The 23,591-nt window shown below is 42.9% G+C and overlaps 1 protein-coding gene across 1 annotated transcript in view; it reads right to left on the bottom strand.

The window, feature by feature from the left end:
- Window positions 1-1,207: 1,207 nt before the first annotated feature.
- The window catches only part of STPG4 (sperm-tail PG-rich repeat containing 4), a 30,283-nt gene continuing 7,899 nt past the window's right edge, over window positions 1,208-23,591 (bottom strand). The window contains exons 4-7 of the mRNA XM_048842853.2: window positions 22,499-22,563; window positions 21,717-21,771; window positions 2,662-2,766; window positions 1,208-1,324 (exon numbers count right to left, since the gene is read on the bottom strand). Of these exons, the coding sequence (XP_048698810.2) occupies window positions 1,208-1,324; window positions 2,662-2,766; window positions 21,717-21,771; window positions 22,499-22,563 (342 nt within the window). The remainder of the gene's footprint in view (window positions 1,325-2,661; window positions 2,767-21,716; window positions 21,772-22,498; window positions 22,564-23,591) is intronic.

Below are 23,591 nucleotides of genomic sequence, written 5' to 3' on the forward strand. Positions count from 1 at the left end.
GGACAAGCCATTATTTGCTGGACTTTGATTCTAGCTTTCAAGGTAATGAAACTTACCACCAGTCATGGAAATCATGTGTAGCTGAGATTAAGTAACATTCCGAGATACTGGCAATAAATTGGTAAAAAAACCAAACAAACAGTGATAAATTATGGCTCTATAAAACTCAATCCTGCGAGGTGCTCAGTCATTGAAGCCAGTGAGAGTTGAAAGGACTCAGCACCTCGCAGGATTGAGCACTAATTTGGCAAAACTCTCAATGTTTTTAAAGTATTTATGAAAAATACTTTTTACTCTTCTCCTGCTTAAAAATGGTTGAACCAGTTTTGCTCAAACTTTACAATACAAACACGCAAAAAGTCACCTTTGGAAAGAGACTAAACCTGAAAAATTTCAACTCAAAGCTGAAAGATATAAGAAGCTGGAAATGGGCATCAGAATAAAAACATTTAAGCAGCCTTAGCTATAGCAGTCACTGCTGTTCCTGAAAGAACCCCTGGTTCGGAAAGGTATTTAAAGCACATGTGCAACTTTGAGCCTCTTTTGGTTCCACTGAAGTCAATGCCCTAAATAATTCACATAATTAAGTACCTTGCTGAAGTGGGGCCAGAAAGTGTGTTTCCATTTTTTCCTTCTTTCATTTATCCAAGATATATTTTTTAATGTTTTCTGATTCTCCCTTTCTATTTAGCACCTTATTTTTCTGTTATTTGTTTTTATTGCTGGTTTTCTTTGAGTCTCTTTAAACTTTTCCCTCATTATTAAATACTTTTTTCCTCTCCTTCCCCACGATCTCTTTCTCCTCTAACTCCTTTGTCTCTCCTTTCAGTCTCTCCATTACTTCCAACTTCCTTCTCAAATCCTCCATCTACCTCTGGTCCAGTTACCTCCTGCTCTCTTTGCCCTCCAATGCTCCATGCCTAATACTTAAATATGCATATAACACCTTACAAACATGAAATATCACAGCACATACTGTGGTTGCCACTGAAGAGGCAACATTTGCCAGTGGCTCCCCCACTTTGTCTATACTTAGCACATTTATTTCCTGCTCTATCTCAGTTCCCACTGTGTTAACTGTTGGCAAATGCTGAGTTTCTAATGGTAAGAGCATCCTGGGCAAATACATAGGGGTGAAGGCTGGGTTTCTAAGGGCGGAGGGAGAGGATGTGGCTTCTTTTAAAAGCAGGTACTTTGAAAGTTTATTCTAAAACCCAAATGTGTTGCTAAAGAAGATGCTGTGCTCGTGACCCAGGCTCGCAATAGTTCGTGGTTGCTTTGGAAACTGCCTTGTGGGCTCATAAGCTCCTGGACCTGGTATTTTCTATAAAAATGAAAGAAACAAGTAAAATGAGGGAGATGCGTGTGGAATAAAGAACAATATACCCCATTAGTAGCATTGCAAAAGGAAAATATGCATCATTATTACTACTTATAATATTTATATTGCACTAGTGCCTAAGGCCACAAATAGGGATCAGGCCTCATTGAGCAAACACAGATAATAACACCTAGCTCTCACATAGCACTCTTCAGCTGTATTTGTCAAAACACTTTGCAAATGGGGTAGGTATCATGATCCCCATTTTACAGATGTGGAAACCAAGTCCCAGGGCAATGACATGATTTGCCCATAGTTACCCAGCAGGTCAGTGTCAAAGCTGGGAATAGAAACAAGATCGCCCAAGTCCCAGTTCAGTAATTTATCTTCTAGGTCCTGCTGCCTCCAATAATAAAGAGATGGTCTCAAAAGAGCTTACAAAGAGACCCCTATAGTTTAAATATTTATGCATGTGTGTAATCCAACTGATTTCAGTGTATCTGCTCTTGTGCTTAAAGTTACATATTTGCATAAGCATGTGCAGAATCAGTGCCAAAGTTCAAGATGAAAAACAAGAGGTGGATATGGCAGTCTGGCAGGGGAGAACAAAATAACAATGAGATGATTCCGATCAATGCAATAAGGAGCAGTCACATCACAGCAGCTGCCTGGTCATAGTTAAGTGTTTTATAGAATGCTGCATACGCTTTATTGAAAACATAAGCCAATGCTATTAACATGTGACATGGCTCTACCAAAGAAAATGAGATTGTGAGAGGGAACAAGCTCTATTCCCAAAGCTTATTCCTACTCAGAAACCCCATAATTCCCTTTCACATTCTTAATGTTTTAGAAGGCCACGATGGGTGGTCTATGACTCCTCAAGTGTGCGATCACTTTGCACCTCTCCATCAGGCTACACTTTCCTCAGCCTCTTGTATTCTCACACAACAATGTAATTTAGTTTCTTTCTCCAAAGGTTGTCTCCGTCTCCCACCTCAGCCCCCAAGAAAAGTTTATAAACCAAACACACACAACAAACCTATTCCATAAAGGCCACCCAATAGCTGGCAGAGAACTAGGATGACTTTGGGTGGCTACCAAGATAGGCTGGATTTACCCCAATGGCTGAAAAGGGGAAATATTCCATAGCTCACACTAGTTTCTAAAGTTTTTTGTAGCTAACATTTAAGTGTGTTCTTTCTTTAGTCCAAAGTCCTACCTTTCTAATCTCTCTCAGAGTGATACTTTGTAACTGTTGCTTTAAACACTGACTTTGCATTATTAATTTCAAGCAGTTGACATACCCTATAGATTGGTTCATATTTCAGACTACTTACTGAACGGACTGGCTGCAACCTAGGCACTTTGGACTGGAAACACGAAGATACAGGGTGAAGTGGTTTTCCTTTCATTTCATATTCACCTGGCCCTGGACCTTCTTTCTATAACACAACCAAAAGTGGATTTCTTAAAGGTGTATTCCCACAAGCTGGAACAGTTCATAGCTTTTCTTCTGGTGTCAAATTAAGGTGAAATATTCTGTTTACATATTTTATCTGATTATAATAATGAATGGTATTATACTACACAGAACCCACACTAGTGCACATATGTACCATTTCTGCCATAGCCTTTCATCCTCCAGCCGCAGTTCCTATGTCAGAGTAGCTGAGCTCAGATAAGCCAATTAAAGAGGGCAGGGCTACACCTGGAACTATCAAGGCCTGTCAGAGGGCAGGCAGAGGAGGAATGATTGGAGCAGGCTGGTGGTGGATTCCTGGAACAAGGGCTAGGTGCTCAGGGAGGTGACCCTGGGGCTGATGTTCTAGAAGAGGGGTAGGGCTGCCTGAATGAAAACTGGCCCTGAGAAGGCAGCTGGCTGGCCCCTGGAAGGGGAGGCTGTGAGACTGTAGGACACAGGGTGAGCTGAGGAACTGTCTATTAGTTTATGGGCTTACATTTGGATGAATAAACCTATCTAAAGGAGAGTGGGCATGGTAGTGAGTGCTGCGTCATATCCCTTTATCACATGGGGAGGTCAAGCAGTCCAGGGGACATGAGCAAGAGGACTGTAACTGCCTGTGGGTCCTAATACCTTCTAGGTTCCTTGTGCCAGGGACAGGCACAATCTACCCTAAAAGACTTCTGTAATCCAGTAGTTAGGGCAGCCACCTAGGAGGTGGGAGACCCCCCTGCTCCAGCCTCTTTCATTGTTTCTCCACAATGAAACAGCTTCAAGAGGAGAGCCTGAGAGTATCCCATAGCTCAGTGATTAGAACACCCTCCTGAGAGGTGGTGGGTAGCCCTTGTTCAAATCCTTTCTGCCCCTTTGGGAAGAGGGGGAATTGAACCTGGCTCTCCTACATCCCAGGTGAATGCTCTAACCACTAGACTAAAAGTTATAAGGTGGGCACCTCCACCTTTGGCTGTTTTGTGTGGACCAGGCACGTGCCTAACTCATACCTCCAAGCTACACCTTAGGTGCCAAAGCTGCCTGACTCCAGGTGGCATGTTGCCATTCATGGACTGCTAAGCAGAGTAGGTGACTGTCTCCCTGAGAATGGTGGAGCTTAGCAGCTCCCTTTTTGCCAGCATCTCCTATTGGCTATCTTAGGCAGCTCCCCACCTAGCATGCTGGCTTTTGTGGATCACATTCTCTCTCCCCATTCATTGTATAGGAGCCAGTGCCTAACTCAGCTTTGTGGATCAGTGTTGTTCCGATGATTTTTCTAGGTTACTAAAAGTTAGGTGCTGTGACATTGAGCATTGCAATGCCTAAGTCCTTTTGGGGCTTTGGGCCCTACAAACTATATTTTGTTTTGTGAATGACATTTTGACTTCAAACAGCAGTATATCTTCACTCTTGTCTGTTAACTGCCATCTTGAGGGGAGGTGCCAGGAGAAAGTCCTGTGCCCAGCAGAGAGTTAACGGTGGAAAGGGATCAAAAATCATTAAATTGGATGGTCTTCCATTCAAACGGAAAATCTCTAAGACAGCGAGCTGTCCGCTACATAGGGGAAACTGTGCTTCCAGGTGGGCTTGCGACCAAGCAACAGATCAGCTGATGAGAAACCTGAAGCAGCTCAAAGTGGTCGCCTGACAAAGAGGACTGCAATTTTATAAAAAGGACTTGCTCCAGCAAAGAAAAGGGTTTCAGAGTAACAGCCGTGTTAGTCTGTATTCACAAAAAGAAAAGGAGTACTTGTGGCACCTTAGAGACTAACCAATTTATTTGAGCATGAGCTTTCGTGAGCTACAGCTCACTCATCCGATGAAGTGAGCTGTAGCTCACGAAAGCTCATGCTCAAATAAATTGGTTAGTCTCTAAGGTGCCACAAGTACTCCTTTTCTTTTTGCAAAGAAAAGGGGGAGCAACAACTGGGTAACTGAGCAACAAAATGACAGATGATAATGTTGATAAATGCAAAGTAATGCACATTGGAAAACATAATCCCAACTATACATATAAAATGAGGAGGTCTAAATTAGCTGTTAGCCCTCAAGAAAGATCTTGGAGTCATTGTGGATAGTTCTCTGAAAACATCCACTCAATGTGCAGCGGCAGTTCAAAATGCCAACAGAATGTTGGGACTCGTTCAGAAAGGGATAAATAATAAAACAGAAAATATCGTGTTGCCGCTATATAAATCCATGGTACACCCACACCTTTAACAATGTATGCAGATGTGGTTGCTCCATCTCAAAAAAAATATTGGAAAAGATTCAGAAAAGGGCAAAAAAAATTATTAGGAGTATGGAATGGCTTCCATATGAGGAGAGATTAAGAAGACTGGGACTTTTCAGATTGGAAAAGAGACTATTTGGGGATGATATGATACAGGTGTATAAAATCATGACGGGTGTGGAGAAAGTAAATAAGGAAGTGTTATTTACTCCTTCTCATAACACAAGAACTAGGGGTCACCAAATGAAATTAATAGGCAGCAGCTTTAAAACAAACAAAAGGAAGTATTTTTTCCACACAATGCACAGTCAACCTGTGGAACTCCTTGCCAGAGGATGTTGTGAAGGCCAAGACCATAACAGGGTTCAAAAAAAGAACTAGATAATTTCATGGCGGATAGGTCAATCAATGGCTATTAGTCGGGATGGTGTCCCTAGCCTCTCTTTGCCAGAAGCTGGGAATGGGCAACAGGTGATGGATAACTTGATGATTACCTGTTCTGTTCATTCCCTCTGGGGTACCTGGCATTGGCCACTGTCAGAAGACAGGATACTGGGATAGATGGACAGTGAAATCTTTGGTGAGCTTAAAACACAAAAAGGAAGCTTACAAGAACTGGAAATTTGGACAGATGACTAGGGAGGAGTATAAAAATATTGCTAGAGCATGCAGGAGTGTAATCAGGAAGACCAAAGCACAATTGGAGTTGAAGCTAGCAAGGGATGTGAAGGGTAACAAGAAGGGTTTCTAACGGTAGGTTAGCAACAAGAAGGTGGTCAGGGAAAGTGTGGGACCCTTACTGAATGGGGGAGGCAACCTAGTGACAGATGATGTGGAAAACGCTGAAGTACTCAATGCTTTTTTTGCCTCGGTCTTCACAGACAAGGTCAGCTCCCAGACTGCTGCACTGGACAGACCATTACAGGGAGGAGGTGAGCAGCCCTCGGTGGTGAAAGAATAGGTTAAGAACTATTTAGAAAAGCTGGACATGCACAAGTCCATGGATCCAGATCTAGTGCATCCAAGGGTGCTGAAGGAGTTGGCTGATGTGATTGCACAGCCATTGGCCATTATCTTTGAAAATTCATGGTAATCTTGGGAGGTCCCGGACGATTGGAAAAAGGCAAATATAGTGCCCATATTTAAGAAAGAGAACCAGGGGAACTATAGACCGGTCAGCCTCATCTCAGTCCCCGGCAAAATCACGGAGCAGGTCCTCAAGGAAGCCATTTTGAAGCACTTGGAGGAGAGGAAGGTGATCAGGAACAGTCAATATGGATTCACCAAGGGCAAGTCATGCCTGACCAACCTGATAGCTTTCTATGATGAGATAACTGGTTCTGTGGATATGGGGAAAGCGGTGGATGTGATATATCTTGACTCTCACAAAGCTTTTGATATGGTCTCCCATAGTATTCTTGCCAGCAAGTTAAAGAAGTATGGATGGATGAATGGACTATAAGGTGGATAGAAAGCTGGCTAGATTGTCAGGCTCAATGGGTAGTAATCAATGGCTTAATGTCTAACTGGCAGCCGGTAACAAGCAGAGTGCCCCAGAGTTCGGTCCTAGGGCTGGTTTTGTTCAACATCTTTATTAATGATCTGGATGATGGGATGAATTGCACCCTCAGCAAGTACGCAGATGATAGTAAGCTTTTGGGGAGGGGAGGTAAATATGCTGGAGCATAGGGATAGGGTCCAAAGTGACCTAGACAAATTGGAGGATTGGACTAAAAAATCTGATGAGGTTCAACAAGGACAAGTGCAGAGTCCTGCACTTGGGAAGGAAGAATCCCATGCACTGCTACAGGCTGGGAACCAACTGGCTAAGCAGCAGTTCTGCAGAAAAAGGACCTGGGGATTACATTGGATGAGAAGCTGGATACAAGTCAGCAGTGTGCCCTTGTTGCCAAGAAGGCCAACGACATATTGGGCTGTATTAGTAGGAGCATTGCCAGCAGATTGAGGGAAGTGATTATTCCCCTCTATTCGGCACTGGTGAAGCCACACCTGGAGTACTGCATCCAGTTCTGGTCCCCCCACTACAGAAGGGATGTGGAGAAATTGGAGAGAGTCCAGCGGAGGGCAACGAAAATGATTAGGGGACTGAGTCACATGACTTACGAGGAGCGGCTGACGGAACTGGGGTTATTTAGTCTTCAGAAGAGAAGAGTGACGGAGGATTTGATAGCAGCCTTCAACTACCTGAAGGTGGGTTCCAAAGAGGATGGCTCTAGGCTGTTCTCAGTGGTGGCAGATGACAGAACAAGGAGCAATGGTCTCAAGTTGCAGTGGGGGAGGTCTCATTTGGATATTAGGAAATACTGTTTCACTAGGAGGGTGGTGAAGCACTGGAATGGGTTACCTAGGAAGATGGTGGAGGTTTTTTTAACCATCCTTAGAGGTTTTTAAGGCCCAGCTTGACAAAACCCTGGCTGGGATGATTTAGTTGGTGTTGGTCCTTCTTTGAGCAGGAGATTGGACTAGATGACCTCCTGAGGTCTCTTCCAACCCTAATCTTTTATGATTCTATGACCAGAGACAGAATAATCCAGGATGTCCTGCAGCTCTTAGGTTGGTGAGGAAACTGAGGCAGGAATCTGCATGCAGATCTTCTTTTTCCTGAAGATAGGCAGTACAAAAGATATGTATAAGAGCATGTGTGTAAATTATTATTTTTTTTCCATAATCTGTTACTTGACTTCACTGTCACATAGCCCTTGTAGGGGGAAGCAGTAAACCAGTGGGTCTGCAGCTTTGATGGACTCAACAGCTGCTTTGGGAGAGCTGGAACTAGTTTCTGGGCCCTAGCATTTGGACTGTTGGGTCGCACTAGCAAGAGGGGTATCAGACATGGGGTCTGCACCTGGAGCATGTGATTAGAGGTCCAGCACCAGAGAGACACTGCCTAAACTCTGCCCAGCCCGAGCAAGCAAAGAGCACATGGGACAAAAGCCTAAGTCCACTACAGCAGCCTAGTGAGTGCCCACCAGATGGAGCCCATCCAGGGTTGTAACAACTTCTTGTTCTCCTGTGGTTTTGGTAGCTTATGTTGTGATAACAGATGCAGATTTTTGTTTCCAGGCACTTAAAAATGCATGTGTTTAGGCTACAGAGAGTCCAATATTGGGCCAAGTCCATCCCTAGTGTAAATCCATTGAAGTGAGTGGAATGCAGGGCTAAGCACTATCTGAGAGCTGAGGAAGCTCAGCTGCTTGCAGAAGGCATCTCCACAGCATAGGAACCACAGCATAAATAGACCTATTTACTTTACCTGAGAGCAGAATTTGGCCTTAAGTATATAAAAAAAGTGCATAAGAAGACAACATAGAGCAATGCAAACACCTGAGAATCAAAGATAAATAAACGTACCTTACCCATATTTGAGTCACTGCTGTCAACCAGCCTGAAAAGGACCCCCCCACTTCCCTCATCATAGAGCATTGGGGATCCTCGGTGTCCCATGATTCTCACAAGCCAACATGATTCAACTGAGCTCAACTGGGCAGAGTTAGACTGTGAGTGAAATTTTGATTCCATTAAAAACTATGAGAGTTCTGCCATTGACTTCAGTGAAGTCAGGATTCACCCAATGTCAAATCCCTCACAGCTACGCTACTGTAAAAAAAAATGCAATTATTTCTCACTTAAATTAGAGGACAGCAGTAACCACAGTGGTTACATGCCTTGAGTGACTCATGGACTTTCTGTTGGCCATCAACAGCAAATGTAGTTTGGGGCTAGATAAACCCTTAAAATGCATAGCTTGAATAGTTAGCTCAAAATATTTTAACAATCTGATATGAATTCTCTTAATGTTTAATAGCTCTTTGAAACTGTAAGTAATATGGCACCAATCACGCACTGAAGACCAAGCACAGATGTTGATTAAAAGGGTTTTTAGCTTAATGTATTAAGTTTTAGTACTTTGGCTTTCCAATATGCCTGGAACGTACCTGTAGATTCAAAACCTCCCCAGTGCAACTACTAGAATGTGAATGAACCAAAGGAAAAATATTTTATAATGTAAATGCCAAACTACTATTATTAGAAGTGAAAGAAGAAGATTGTTTCTCAATTCTGATGACTCCCTAATTTTAATGAGCTCTTCAAACCATGCTCTTATATTACAAGCCATCAACATTTGTATATTGGAGAATCACTCAGATTTTACACATACAAGTACACATAAGCCAATGCATGAGGAAGGAACTACTCATATGAATAAAAGCTGCAGAATCAGGCCCTTAGGGCCAGATTCTTAAAGGCATTTAGATGCCTTTGAAATCTCACTAGGCATCTATAGATCTTTAAAAATCTGGTTGTTAGTATATAGTACTGAGTCATGGAACATTTCTTCATGCAGATAAGTAAATGCATTGGAATAGAATTGCAATCACAGCTGACCATAGACATTACATTTACTTTAACTGATGCAGATGATTATCTAAGTCACAGCAAATATTTTACTAAACATTAAATGAATGTTGTAATGAAAACAAGAAGCCGAGTACTATAACTCCCAGTGCATCACTATCAAGCAATTCTAAAATATTTCATCGTGTAGGCTGCATTCAGACTGCTTGTAATAGCTAGGCATGATGAAAGTGCCACAAAGTTGTTGTGTAATTTATGTTCCAGTTCTTGTTAAACTCTTCAAAACTACTGTATGAAACTAATGGGATCATCATGTGAGGTTGAAGTTCATAGAATCATAGAAGATTAGGATTGAAAGAGACCTCAGGAGGTCATCTAGTTCAATCCCCTGCTCAAAGCAGGACCAACCCCAACTAAATCATCCCAGTTCACAACAAGAACTAATTAATTGCTCACTGCTCCATCACCTGAATTTTGATACTATTTCAATGGTATGTTCAAGTAGAGCCACAAGATAACCTTTGCTGAAGGGCCAGATTTACAAAAGTAGATAGACCACTAATGGGATTTATAAAAGCACCTAAGCAGGTCAGGCTCCTAAATGTCATTGACAGACATATGGCTGGACAGCAGAACTATGGAAAACATCAAAGGAAATGTTTATATCCAAACAAAAACTATTTTGATAAATTTTAAAAAAAGAGGGCCTTATCCACCACTGAGTTCTCTAATTTTATTCTGGTAAAACACCATGGAAATCAATAGTTATACCACCATACAGTTAGAGCAGTATAGTGGTGAATCAGGCCCTATATGTTCATGTAAACATAGTATGGATAGAAATGTTTTGTAAAATTGTTAAAATAAAAGAACCAAAAAGAGACTAATGTTGGGGCCTTTGTTACCAGACAATGTAGCCAGTCCTCAGCTGGTAAAACTCATGCAGCTCCAATGAAGTCAGTGGAGTTATACCAGGATCTGGCTTAATGTCCCTTTCATTATCTTTGGCCACGTTTACACTACCCACCGGATCGGCAGGTAGTGATCGATCTATCGGGGATCGATTTATCGCGTCTACAGTAGCCGTGATAAATTGATCCCCGATCGCTCTGCTGTCGACTCTGGAACTCCACCACGGCGAGAGGTGGAAGTGGAGTCGATGGGAGAAGGGCGGCCGTCAAACCCGCGCTGCAAGGACGCGAAGTAAGTGATTCTAAGTCGATCTAAGATACACAACTTCAGCTACGAAAATAGCGTAGCTGAAGTTGATGTATCTTAAATCAATCCCTCCCACCCCAGCGTAGACCAGGCCTTTGATTACTTACATTTAGTTACACACACGCACAAAACTATAATAAAAGAACATTATTAAGGTGGCAAAGTCAAGTACTCAAAAGTTAGGAAATGCCAGAATTAACGTTGCCAATGCAAGCTTAATTTGGCCCCCTAGTGCAGGATGCGCTATGATATGGTGTAACTATGCGATCACATACTATTTTCTTCCACAGGACCTCTGCATCATTTTGTGCACAGGATGGATGGTGCTCACTGAATGAGCAGCTATTCAGTATTTCCTTTTCTTCTCATTCAATGGGTGGTCCCTGGCCTTATCTGCTGCATGCTATTCAAATCCTGCTCTGAAGAGAAAATGATTAATTTCCTCCTGGGCTTTTCTATGGCACTCATCACTATCGTATCTGAGTGCTTCACGACCATTAATAAATTTATTTTTGCAGTACTCTTCCGAGATGAGGGTAGAGCCATCCCTTGGGTACGGCAAATCAGGGTGACTGCCCTGGGCCCCGCACATGGGGGGGGGGGGGGAGGTGTCCCACGCATCAATAAAATTGTGAGGAGGTGAGAGGGCATGTGAGGCAGGAGGTGGGCAGGTGAGCCGGGTGAGGAGGCGAATGGGGAGGTGAGTGGCAAGTGGGTCGGGGGTGAGGAGGAGAGCGGTGGGCGGTAAGGAGCAGTGTTCCCTCTAGTTTTTCCCACCCATGTGTGGAATGAATTTTGTTATGTGCACCAATATGGAGGTGATGTGTGACATCACCTTCACATTGATGCACATAACAAAATTAATGGGGCTGGGGGGTTCAGAGTGTGGGAGGGGGCTCAGGGCTGGGGCAGAGGGATGGGGTGCAGGGGTGTAGGGGCTCTGGGGTGGGGCCGGGGATGAGGGGCTCAGGTCTGGAGCAGAGGGTTGGGTGCAGGCAGTGAGGACTCCAGCTGGGGTGCGGGCTCTGGGGTGTGGCCAGGGATGAAGGGTTTGGGGTGCAGGAGGGTGCTCCAGGGTTATAGCAGGGACAGAGGACTCCCCCCAGCTTGCTCTCTCTCCGCAGCAGCAAGTGGGCTGGGGGAGGGCTGGGGAGGGCCATCCCGGCTGCGCCTGGGGCTGGGCCACTCCGGCTGCACTAGCCCAGCAGGTCCAGGCGCCGTGGCCGCAGCAGAGTTGGGGCTGGGAGAGGGGTGCCACAGCCGTGGAGGTTGGAGACCAGGGTAGGTGAGGGCTGGGGGAGGGGCACCCCTCCCCCGGCTGGTCCCTGGGCAGGTTTCCCAAGTGCCTGCGTGGTGCTAAATAGGCTGCTGCATGGCTGCGCAGCTTACAGGGAACTTAGATGAGGAGGTGACTGGCAGCCACTGGAAGCCCCCCTACCAGAACCTTCCCCCCCCAGCACCACCACCTATGACCTGCCACGGATCAGATGTTTTGAGGCACCAGGAGGTGCTGGGGGCAATGGGAGAGAAGTGAGGGCGCAGTGCACTCGGGGGAGGAGGCAGAACTGGGCGGCGAAGAGGCAGGGAGGGGGCAGGGCCTTGGGGGGAAAAGGGCGGAGTACACCCCTGGCAGATTATAAATTTGGCGCCTATGTTCCGGGCCCCGCACTCCCTAGGGACAGCCCTGGATGAGGGGTTATTATTAGCTTATTTTACAGATTGGGGACAGAGTGGCCCAGCCAGCCCCAATCCCCCCCTCAGCCCTTTTGGTTCCTCATCCAATCTGTCTCCCACCCACCCACACACACCCCACATTGCCGCCTTGCTCTCAGTCCCAATCTCTTTATCTAATCTCAGTCTCCCTCATCCCTGGCTCTTTGTCCAAATTTCCCCCATGCCTGGCTCCCTGTCCCAGTCTCTTTGCCCATCCAGTCACAGTTTTCCTCCTTCATCCTCATCAGATATGTCTCCCTGGCCTTCCACCTGATTCTCCCCATCCCAGTGGTTTCCAGTCTCCTTCCTCAGCCAATGCCAGTTTTCCTCCTTCATCTTCATCAGATCAGTCTCCCCTCTGCCTCAGTTCCTCCTCCCACATCCTATTAGTTCCAAGTCTCCTTGCCCACCAAATCCCAGTCTTCCCCACTAGCTCCTTATCTAATTCAGTCTCCCTCCACCCACTAGCTGCCAGTCCGCATTTTCCTCTATAGCTCCTAGGCCCAGTATCTCGCCCATCCCAACTCCCAATCTCAGTTTTCTTCTCCCCCACACAGGCCTCCAGTCCCCCACTTGCTCTTTGTCCAAACTTACTACCACCATCTCCCACCCCTCTGGTCTAGCTCTTGTCCCCTCTGCATTTGAATCAGGCAGCTTCTTTCTCCACAATGCCTGGGCCCAGCAGAGGGGACATATAGAGTTCTTTGTTCTGGTGCCAAAAACCACAGCAGCTCAGAGCTACAATTTCAGGGAAAATCTGCTCAACTCTCAGCTGGCCCATACCCAGCGTAGACAAAGTCTTCAGAGATTTTAGCTGCGAAGCTGTAGTAAGTCTCGACTGAGCATGGGCAAATGTAACCCACACACCTTCTGGGTGTGATGTTCTGTCCCACCGAGACCACTTAGAGAGAGATAAATGAGTCTGCTCTACAGGCTTAGCTAACAGCCAGTTGGCTTTTAGCTCATGCGATAGAGGCTCATGCTTTAAGTGCCAGAGGTCCCACGTTCGATCCCGTCCACTGACGACCGGCCCCTGTCAGTGTTACAAGTTGGGGCTGGTCCTGGATTTCAACTGGGAAGACTCTGAAGCTCAGGACCTGCTTCCTCACCTAGGGAAAGTATGTAACCCACACACATTCTGGGTGTGGAGTTCTGTCCCATCTAGTGGCACTGAGACCACTTACAGCAGACTCATTTTATCTCTCTAACAGCCAGTTGGCTTTGCACTAAGTTCCAAAGGTCCCCGGTTCAATCCTACCCACCGATGACCGGGGTCTGTCAGCGTTACACAAACAAAATTTTTTCAAAAGCCTATAACTTGGCCAAATGTGCGGGGATTTTCACAGGCATGGCAAAAGGCATGTTCCTGATGCAAAGGCCACTGCCTGCCAAATTTCAAGTTCCAGCTCCCAAGCATGGTGTTGCTAAAATTTCTCAAAAAAAAAAAGGACACCAGCAATTTTAACATAAATTAAAACAATGAATTTTTCCCAAGCCTCATTATTGGAAAAGCCTGACTTTTTTCCAAAAAATTCATCACGAGCAGGCACCAAGCACCCAGGTTAAATTTTGGCAAAGTTATGAGCAAGTGAAAACAGGGTCTTATAATGCTACCAGCCCACCTATAATATATGGTGCTTGATATTTTATGCTGGAAGGTTATGTTTTCTTACAATTGCTGAACTCTTTCTTGGTCTTTTAATTATTCTTTGCATGTGCTTATTTCTCATGTTACTCTGTTTTTATTTTCATAAATAAACAATTGAGCCAGATCCTCAGCTGCTGTAGATTGGCATATTTCCACCAAAGTCAATGGAACTACATTGATTCACACCAGATTAGCATCTGGCTCATAATATAAGGGTCTAGAATTTTTTGGCTCATTTGTTTTATAGCTTTCCAACCAGTTGCAATGCACGAATGAAATATTAATTTATAAGAATGGGCTTAGGTTTGTCTATTTCACTTTTGAACTATCTTGCCTCTCCCTCCTCAATCATGAAAATAAAGGCAATGTAACAAACCACCTCCCGTACACTAAATCTAGATCCATATTGTGCAGCTGAAGTATTGTAGGGTGTTTACCAAATTCTGGTCCTATGCACCTTGTAAACTTCCCATTAAGGGCCTGATGCTGACCTCACATCAGTTTTACACTGGTGTAACTTCACAGAAGTTACTTCTGATTTACAGTGGTGTAAGAGGACAATCAGGCCCATAATATGGATTTAAATGATGCAGATGGCTTTTTTGCAGGACATCAGCACTGGAGTGAACTTCCCCCTGGAGTCATTTTCTCTCTTCCCCTCCCCACAACTTTGCCCCACTTTAAGCCCAAACCTACAACTTTTGCACAGCCAAAATTTCCACTCCAGTCAAGCAAAAAAACCAAGATCAGACTCTTTAACTAGAAAGTTATATTTGGAAGCTAATTTTAAGGCTTAGGAAAATAGACAGCAACTTTAGGGAGAGAAAAAACACTGCCATTAAAGTAGTTCGTAGATATGTAATTTTGTTATTTTATATTATTTTCTTTAAAATATTTTTTCTAATATTCATTTCATTCTCACTGAGACACAAGTTCTAGCCTAGATTTTGTACAAACCATTCTAATTTCTTAGATTCTGTTCCAGACAAAATATTTTTTTAGCCACATCAAATCTGAGTAACATTGATCAATGATGACAGCTTTGCCTGCCCCGGAGGAATTTCAAGATATCAGCCCTATCTTGAAATGAAAACAAGCCTTTTATGAACAACTGAAATGGATGTCACAATGTTTCATACCATTAAAATAACTTATACCAGTCAATTTTAAATGACTATCTGGCATAGGTGGTTCTGATATGCCACACTTCAAACAAAAGTATCTAAAATTTGTAAATCCAACCAAATCTATCTATATCCATTAGGTAGCTTAATGTCTTTGTTTATTTTCCTCCTGTTCTTATTTTAGCTTCTGTCATGTTCCATCAAGCATAAAATGATGCTTTTTAATGCATTTGTACCATTTCATGCGGCAGTTGATTTAGTTTGTCAATGGGAAAGGTTTGTGAAGGTAAGGTATTGTTCAGATCACAGGACATTTTACTTGGCCATCACATTTTGACATTTGACAAGAAATTAACTAGAGGAAAGAATAGCTATTGAGAAAATGCCCAGTGACAGAATGTAAATGATTTAAAGCCAATTTCATGAAGGACATAAGCTCCATTTAAATCTAAAATGGCATGAGAGATACACAGAAAATATTTGCAATATGCCTTTGCAGTCTTACCCAAATCTGGATGTCTTACTGCACGATCAAATACTCGTGGTATATTATTATAGGCTGAAACTCCCATATATCAAAGACCATACCTGGGAAACTGGCCTTTAAAATAAATGACAAAGACTCAAACTAGAGAGACAAAAAATAACAGGATAAGACAGCTTGAAATTAGGTGGGATTCATTTCTTAAATAGATGCACTATTTTCCTTAACTTCAGTTTCATGATATAATATTTCTCCTGTTGATAATTTACAGCAATAAATCAGGTTTGTCTGAAACAGGTAAACTTGGGTCTAATATGAGTGGCAGTCAACATATAAAACTATGGTCAGTAGATATGGAAGAGGGAAAAAGGGGTAAATGGTAAGGGTAAAAGTAGGACAGAAGTGGCAGATGACAAAACAGCTTCTGAAGGAAAAGCATTCTGAAGAGTCAGCTGTGCAAGTTAGACTGGTACTTTGGCAGATCTGACTTACATAATAATTGACACAAGCAGTAGATAAACCAAGCTGATGCTGACTTAGGGCTACAAGGCTATCAACAAAAGGAGAATTAATGCCCTTTCATTTCAAAGTGTAAAAGAGAAAAATACTTGCCTGTTGTTCTGCTTTTCTGATGATATTCTTCAGGATTCTCACTCCTGGATCTTTGCTACTTCGAGTGAAATGATCAGGAATTCTTCAACTCTTCAAGCATTTTGACCCCTAAGGTCTGTGGCTGACACATGCCATCCTCTGCTAGTATATATAATACCCCCTAATGTCCCAGTCACTTCCTGTGTTGAGAGATGACTTTTTCAGGATGATGAGGCAATTCAAAATGATTAATTATTTGGAGGGGCTCACCGTGTTTCTTCCATACTCATGGTGACATCTCTATGTATGCTCGCATGCATGTCATGGTCAACTCCTAAGACAATGAAGCCATGAGCAGGGCCACCAATCTGGAATGGTTTTGAGCCACTCAGCACTCTTCCTTTCTCCCTTTAAAGAAAAGGCCATTGGGGAGGGGGGAATTACTCACTAATACTAGCACCAAGAAGAATAACCAGGTCTTCCAGTACTGAGAATTATGGAGCAGGCAGTGAAGTGCCAAGTGGCGTGCTAAACACAGGCACTTCTGTATTGGGAAAAGAGCAATCTGAGGGAAGAGAGCCATGTGCATCTGCTAAGAAGGCGAAGTATATTGAGACAAGCGCTGAAGAGGCTGGGGCAAGTGCTAATGTGCAGAAGGGCTGGAGCAGGCACTGAAGTGCCAGAACACCAAAGAAACAGGCACCGAAATGATACTGAAGTGGACTGGAGTGCTCAAGGCAAAGACCTCATAAGTTAGGTAACTGCTTTTGGACTAACTGGAAGGGAAGAGATTACTAAATGCAAGGGATCTCATTTGGGGGCTGCTGGAGTGGTGGAGACATGCAGGATCTGCTTAGGGATCTCCCTTGACTGCACTGGGACCATAGGCTAGTTTCAGACACCAGGTTAGGTCTGTAGTGCTGGCAGCTGGAAAAAACATGTTGAGGCCCAATCCACTGAAGTAAATGGAAGTTTTGTTAGTGCCTTTAATGTAAGCAGTGTTTAATGAAGGACCAGGCTCCTGTTTTGTAAGATGAGCAAATGTGACTCAAGAGTTATTGATTAAGTAATAATGTTTGATCGCAAAAGTCATCTTCTGGCAAGTATTGACTATCTGGAGGAGCCGAGAACCCCAGGTGAAAGTCACAGCCTTTAATCCAGCCAGCAATTAACTACTAGAGTCATTACCATTAAAAACATTAAATGTATAAAAGCTGGAATACCAAATAAAAACCAATTACTATTTTATATGCTAAGCAACTGAATGGCAGATAGCTATGAATGTGGGACTGTTAACAGTACTGGCTTTTTTCCTAACAGTTAAATCAACCAACTGGAAAGCAGGACTTCATTCTGCATATACTGCTAGGTTTATAATTAAGAGTTAATATGGAACACAGACACATGGTTTTTACAAAATCCTTTTCCTGACCATAACTACATTTTAAGCCTTTCACGGGATGCTGATATGTATTTATGAAATTGAAAAGCTAGCATCATACATAACAGCACTGCAATATTAATAGTGCACTACTGTATTTTATGCTAGGGTAAGATTAAGAAGGGCAGCAATTGCTTATGAGATTACATAGGGTATATGATTAAACACCTTATTGAGATTAATATTATTGCTCCAACTGTGTGTTAGTCTGAGGTTAAATGAGAACATTTCTGACACAGAACAACCACCTGATAAATAAACAGGAAGATTGACACAACCATCTCCCAAGCAGCGGCCAAACAGATCTAATCTATCAGCAAAGCATACGGGTTTTGACTGCAATTCTGAAGCTGGAGGCAGAATTTTAAAGGATGTTAAAGCTCATTTGTTGCAAAATACTGTATGGCAGCTGTATCAATAACTCATTTAAGGAGATGCTGCTTACAAAGAAAGGCTCTTTTATCACAAAGGGCCACCTGGCATGGAGAAGTTAATGAGATCCTAGAGGATTTTCAAATAAAAGGTTAACATCTATTTGACAGTGGAAGAATATCTCTTGATAATTTACATTAAACACAATCCTTTGCTGTACATTCACATACAGTTGCTCAGCATTTGCTGGGAGTTTTATTTTTTAAAGGATGATGTTCCTTCTAGAACAGATTGATGAGTAACACAAATAGATTGTTTCATGAGTCAAAATCCTCTTCTAGTCCCCATTAGGAATCTGAAATTCCTGACATCTGTACATTCTGATCTTCTATAGATAGTTATATTTAAGCCCAAAGAAAAAGGGTGCATCTTCTGAGAAAAACACAGCAAGAGTGACAGATTTAAGCATAAATTCCTGAAGGGGGAAAAAGCAAATAGTACAAGAGCATTATCACTGCTGATACGGGCTCTTAATAAGCGAGTCAGCTAAAATAAATTGCATTTCCAGAGGAATTCCTTGATAATATATTTTACCAAAGTAGTTTCTGAAGGTCTTTCTCAGGGCTCCCAGGAGCCGTGTGTTAATAACTGATGAGACGGGTTGGGGTTGAGTTCCCTGCCTCTGATGAAGCTTACCTCATGTTAGATACTGCCAAAAAACACCATGGCCAGAGATGATGAATCCATGGGACTCACAAAAATACTTCCAAAGAGTAAATGTTTTGCCTTTGGAATGAACCAGGCAACACTCAGCATCAGAGGGGTTGGACTAGATGACCTCCTGAGGTCTCTTCCAACCCTAATCTTCTATGATCCTATCAAACATCCCTTCATACTCCACCTTCCATGTTTCAAATTACATAAACTGAATGCTATGCGTGGTGTATTTTTCCCTCCTCTGTTGTACTTGGGGAAGAATAATCTGTCACAGCTCTGCCTACTCTTTCCCCTTTTCTGCCAAGGGGATCTCAGAGGAATACATGGCAGTGCACTCCCCAGACCACTGAGGCTGTACTTTTGCCATCCTTACATGAATCATACAAGGTGGTGGAGAAAGGCTCCTTACTCCCTCGCCCTCATGTATGTGGTCTTGTGAGGAGCAGCTAGACCACAATCAAGCCTGTAATACATATAGTCTAAATTATCTCTTGTGGTATTGTATCAGTTTTTAAATCACTTGCATCGGTTTTCAGTTTGAGTGAACATTCTCTGTAGGAACTACCTGTTAAGGAAGTGATCATAAGCAGGTGTCCAATGAGTTTTGACATCTCATCCCACTGTGAGTTATTACCTTCCCTTGTCTCAAGCTGCACATCTGAGTTTCTCGCTGTTAGACTGAAGGGTCTCTTTTTATAGATTCCAGATGTTTGTGGCTAACTGAATTCAAGGCCCATTTTTGGACTGCCTGTGTAATCCATGCATGAGTCACAGCAGTGAGTTGTCACCGCTGTCTCCAACCATGTACTATAGAACTACTCTCTTCCCTTTCTTTTGTAGTACAGTACATTCTACTCTGTGAATCACCTTTAGGTAAAAAATAGGACAGATGATGACTCTGTGTTCACTTAATAACAGAGAATCGAGAATAGGCATCCCACAATTACAACACCAGGTTTAGTGGCATTGTAACAAACTGCACAAAAGGAAGCTTGAATGGACAATGGTATCACTGGAACTATGGGATACCTCATAATTATCAGCTATAACAAAATTAATAAGACCACTGAGTAAGCATTTAGTAATAAAATATGAAACTTCAAAGCTCAAGTTTAGTCCCTTACTCCTGGGATAGCAAAGGACATGGTTGGGCACTGAGCCCAGGGTCTTGTGTCCTACCAAAGAGTCCCCTCTCACCCACTTGGGAGCTGTACTATGGGCTCTGAAAGGAATCTTATCCAGACAGTTCATCAAGAAGAGCAGTTATCTCTAAGGTTCCACTCCTGCAAAATGCTTAACTTTACACTCATGAGTCGACCCATTGACATCAATGGGATGATTCACAAGCTTAAAATTAATCATGTGTAAGTGTCTGCAAGGTCAGGGCATAAGTTGGGCGACAGAAAAGTGCCCAGAGTATTCCTGGAGGGAAGAAAACACAAACAAAACCAAAACATCTTTTAAAAAAATACTGTGTGTGAGAGAAAGGGTGTAGTATATGAGTGTATACAGCTTGTTTACTACACAACGGCAGGCGAGGTCCAGAACTGACTAAGCTTTGGGTAATCACCACTAGAAGTGCATCAAGCTAGCTTTTTCTTTACTGGAGTTCTGCGTGTGGAGGATTCGCTGGCTCAGGCCCAGAATTCATGGGGGTGTGATCCCCTGCTGATTCAGAATGATGTCAGAATTGCACATGAGTACTTTTATTCTATGTCTGCTTAGAGTAGTTGACAATTTATTAAACAACATATGGTACATTTTAAGTGAAATAATGAGGTAGTGGAATTATCATGGGCCTGATTCCTGTCTCCCTAAGTATAAATCAGGAATAATGCAATGGAAATCATTGGAGATTGTCACAGGGTCACCACAGGCTTCTTCCCTCTTGAGCCTGCACCCTGTGTCTAGGCTGGTATCATAAAGAACCTTCCATGCCTTCTTTTGCTGGATCACCCAGTGTCTTTATTTACAGTGCTCATGCGGTTCCCAGATTCCCCAACAGCTAGTGCCCCATAGACCCTCCCCAGGGTCTCCTGGCTTTTGAGGCTTCCTTCTTTGGTAAGGAGACAGCAATACCACCCTCCTGTCTCTTCCCAGGCCAGCATCCCCACTGAGGTTTGCCCAGGGCTTTTATAGCCCTCTCATGCCTCAGCCCAGCTGTCAGTACTTAGCTCAGCATGTTCCTCTGAGCCAGCCCTCATTAGGGCTTGCAACTGGGCTCCCTGCTAAATACCTGTGTCTCTTCTCCTGGCCAGTGAGCAGGCTACAGCCAGCATTTTGGCAGGGCCTTAAAGGGGTTTACCCCTGCTCTGCTACAGAGATACACAACGGGTGAGATTAAAAACAGGCCTAAATGTTGCAAATGGTGGAAGCATTTTAAGCTTTATTACAGTATAATGCAAGGGAGGAATTTTAGCTAATCATTCTCCTCTCACACTGGCATGATGCATGTCCAACCTCTCATTTCCTTTCTTCACAAGCTTGAAGAAATATTCATACTTTCACTTCTCGAGTCAATTACTCATCTTACCCACATCTCCGGAACATACCTGGCAAAGAAGTGGTCCAAAGCTTTCAAGCCCTTACAGTATTTTCTCTCTCTTATTTTTTTTTCCAGTGATATGTTGAATAGCAACAGTCTCTGTTGTTTTATAGTGTACCCACTATGCATAGCTTTTGAGATTGAATAATTGCCAAAGCAAAGCTGAGGTTTTTAATAATTTTCAAAAGTCATTTTGGCCCTGGTCTTGCAAACACTTAAGAACATAGGTCACTTTTCTCATGTGAATAGTCTCATTGTAGTAAAAAAAAAAAAAAAAAATCTGCTCATGTTCATATTACTCATGAGCTTAACTGTTTGCAAGATCAGAGCCTTAGCATACTCAGAATACTAAATATACTATAAAGCAGTAAAGACCATCCCTTAAATATAAAAAGGAACTACAAGATGTGTTTTTTCCCCGTTAGACACCCCCACATTTTTCATCATCAGAGAATATTTGTCTACATAGTACTTACAGGAGTGAAGTAAGTTGTTGGGAATCTTTGAACTGCAGAGCGAAACATAAATTGCCTGAGTTTTGAAAAAGAAGCAATTAAGGTCATTTGAGACACACTCTTACTGCTACTTACAGTTTCACCAACCGTTTCCACCTGCTTCTATTTCAGTATAAGAAAATGTATCTGTCGTTCTTCTCAATAGGCAATATAACAGAAGTCATTCTGTACTGGTGAAATATACTGTGAAACTAAGGGACTTAACCGTATCTTTCCCTAGGTATATAGAGAAAGATAGCTAAACCACTTTTATTAATGATAATTCACTACTGCTACTATCTATAAAGAGCCCTATTTACAAACTCAAATGATGTAGGTATCTTAATTCATGTTTAGGCACCTGCAGATGGAAAAGGACTGTTTTTCAGAGGCACTGAGTACAAACAACTCTCGCTGGAATGAGTATTATGGCCCTGATCCGGCAAAGCACATAAACTCATGCTTCAGACCCTGAAGTCTATAGAACTGAAACATGTGTTTAAAGTCAAGTACATACTTATTGCATGGGGATGGGCTTAAGCATGTGTTTAAATGCTTTGTCGAATCAAGACCCTATCACAGAGATGGGAGTCAGGACACTGACTATGGGGCTGATTCATTGAAGTTAATGGGAGATTTCAGTGGGCTTTGGATAAGACATAAATGGGAGTTGTAGGTGCACAGTAGCTCTGAAATTCAGGTAAAAATGCATGAAAATAAAACAGTCTAAGCAAATGAGAAGATAAGAACATTGATTTACTTACTTGGATGCAAACTTGGGCACTGGAACAGGGAAAAGATTATACTGTCCTGGTGCAGTGTCAATATCCTGGAAGGAATGGGTAGTATAGACAGGACAGTGACAGGTAATCAAGGTTTGACTTCATATTACTGATTTCTTCACTAACATCTGCAGTCGCAGACACAACTCTCATTTAAATCAACAGGAAAGATATGCATGTACCTGAGGGTAGAATTTGGCTCATATACCAGGCCCATCATTTTGTATTGCTATGTTTTAAGGGTCTGATCCTACTCAGCTGTAGCTCCCAATGAAGCCAATGGCATATAGAACCTTTCATTTAAGGAGCTAAAACCTCATTATGATTGATTAAGCCTTGCAACACCCCTCTGAAGAGCAGAAGAATATTTATACCCACTTAAACATAAACATTTTTTAGAGTAGGATGCTGAAAAACTAGATTTAAATTATGTGGTTACATTTTCAGATGTGGAGGGAACAGATGCATTCGTGAATACAGGTGTGCACAGCTGCAAAACCTCCACAGCGGCTAGTCCAAGCAAACCCATTATGTTGGTGCCCCCAGCCAAAAGACTCAAAGTTCATATGCAACTTACTCTTACTCTCTCTACCCACTCCACTGAAACTACTATGTCGTGCCAATTAGTGAGAGGGTTCAGACAGAGGATGAAGACCCTTCCCCTGGCAATTGCAAAGGTCAGAGGAAGAGAAAGAAAGAGAGCCTACACTCAGTGTTCTCATCCACTAGACTAGGTAACGTTTTGTTTGTATTATAAGCCATTTTAGGAACATGAACCCTGTTCCTTCTTCCCCTATGGCAGTTCTGCAGACTTCACTGAACCTGGAGATTGCAGGTGGCATGAATAATACATGACCAAATGGCGGCCAGGATCTTCTGAGGGCCATTTGAGGGGTGCAGAGCTCTTTTATAGGGGAAGCCCCTCTTGGCCTCCTTTCTGCCCTAGGTAAAGAGCTGGTTGATATAGAAAGGAGAGACCGAAGTCCCAGTGACAGCTATATCACTCATTGGAATCTTGAGGGGGGCTGGGAGCCATCTAAAAAGTCTAACCCTTTCCTATATTTGTTGCAGGATT

The sequence above is a fragment of the Caretta caretta genome, chromosome 3, assembly GCF_965140235.1.
Source record: "Caretta caretta isolate rCarCar2 chromosome 3, rCarCar1.hap1, whole genome shotgun sequence".
NCBI classification, from domain to species: Eukaryota; Metazoa; Chordata; order Testudines; family Cheloniidae; genus Caretta; species Caretta caretta.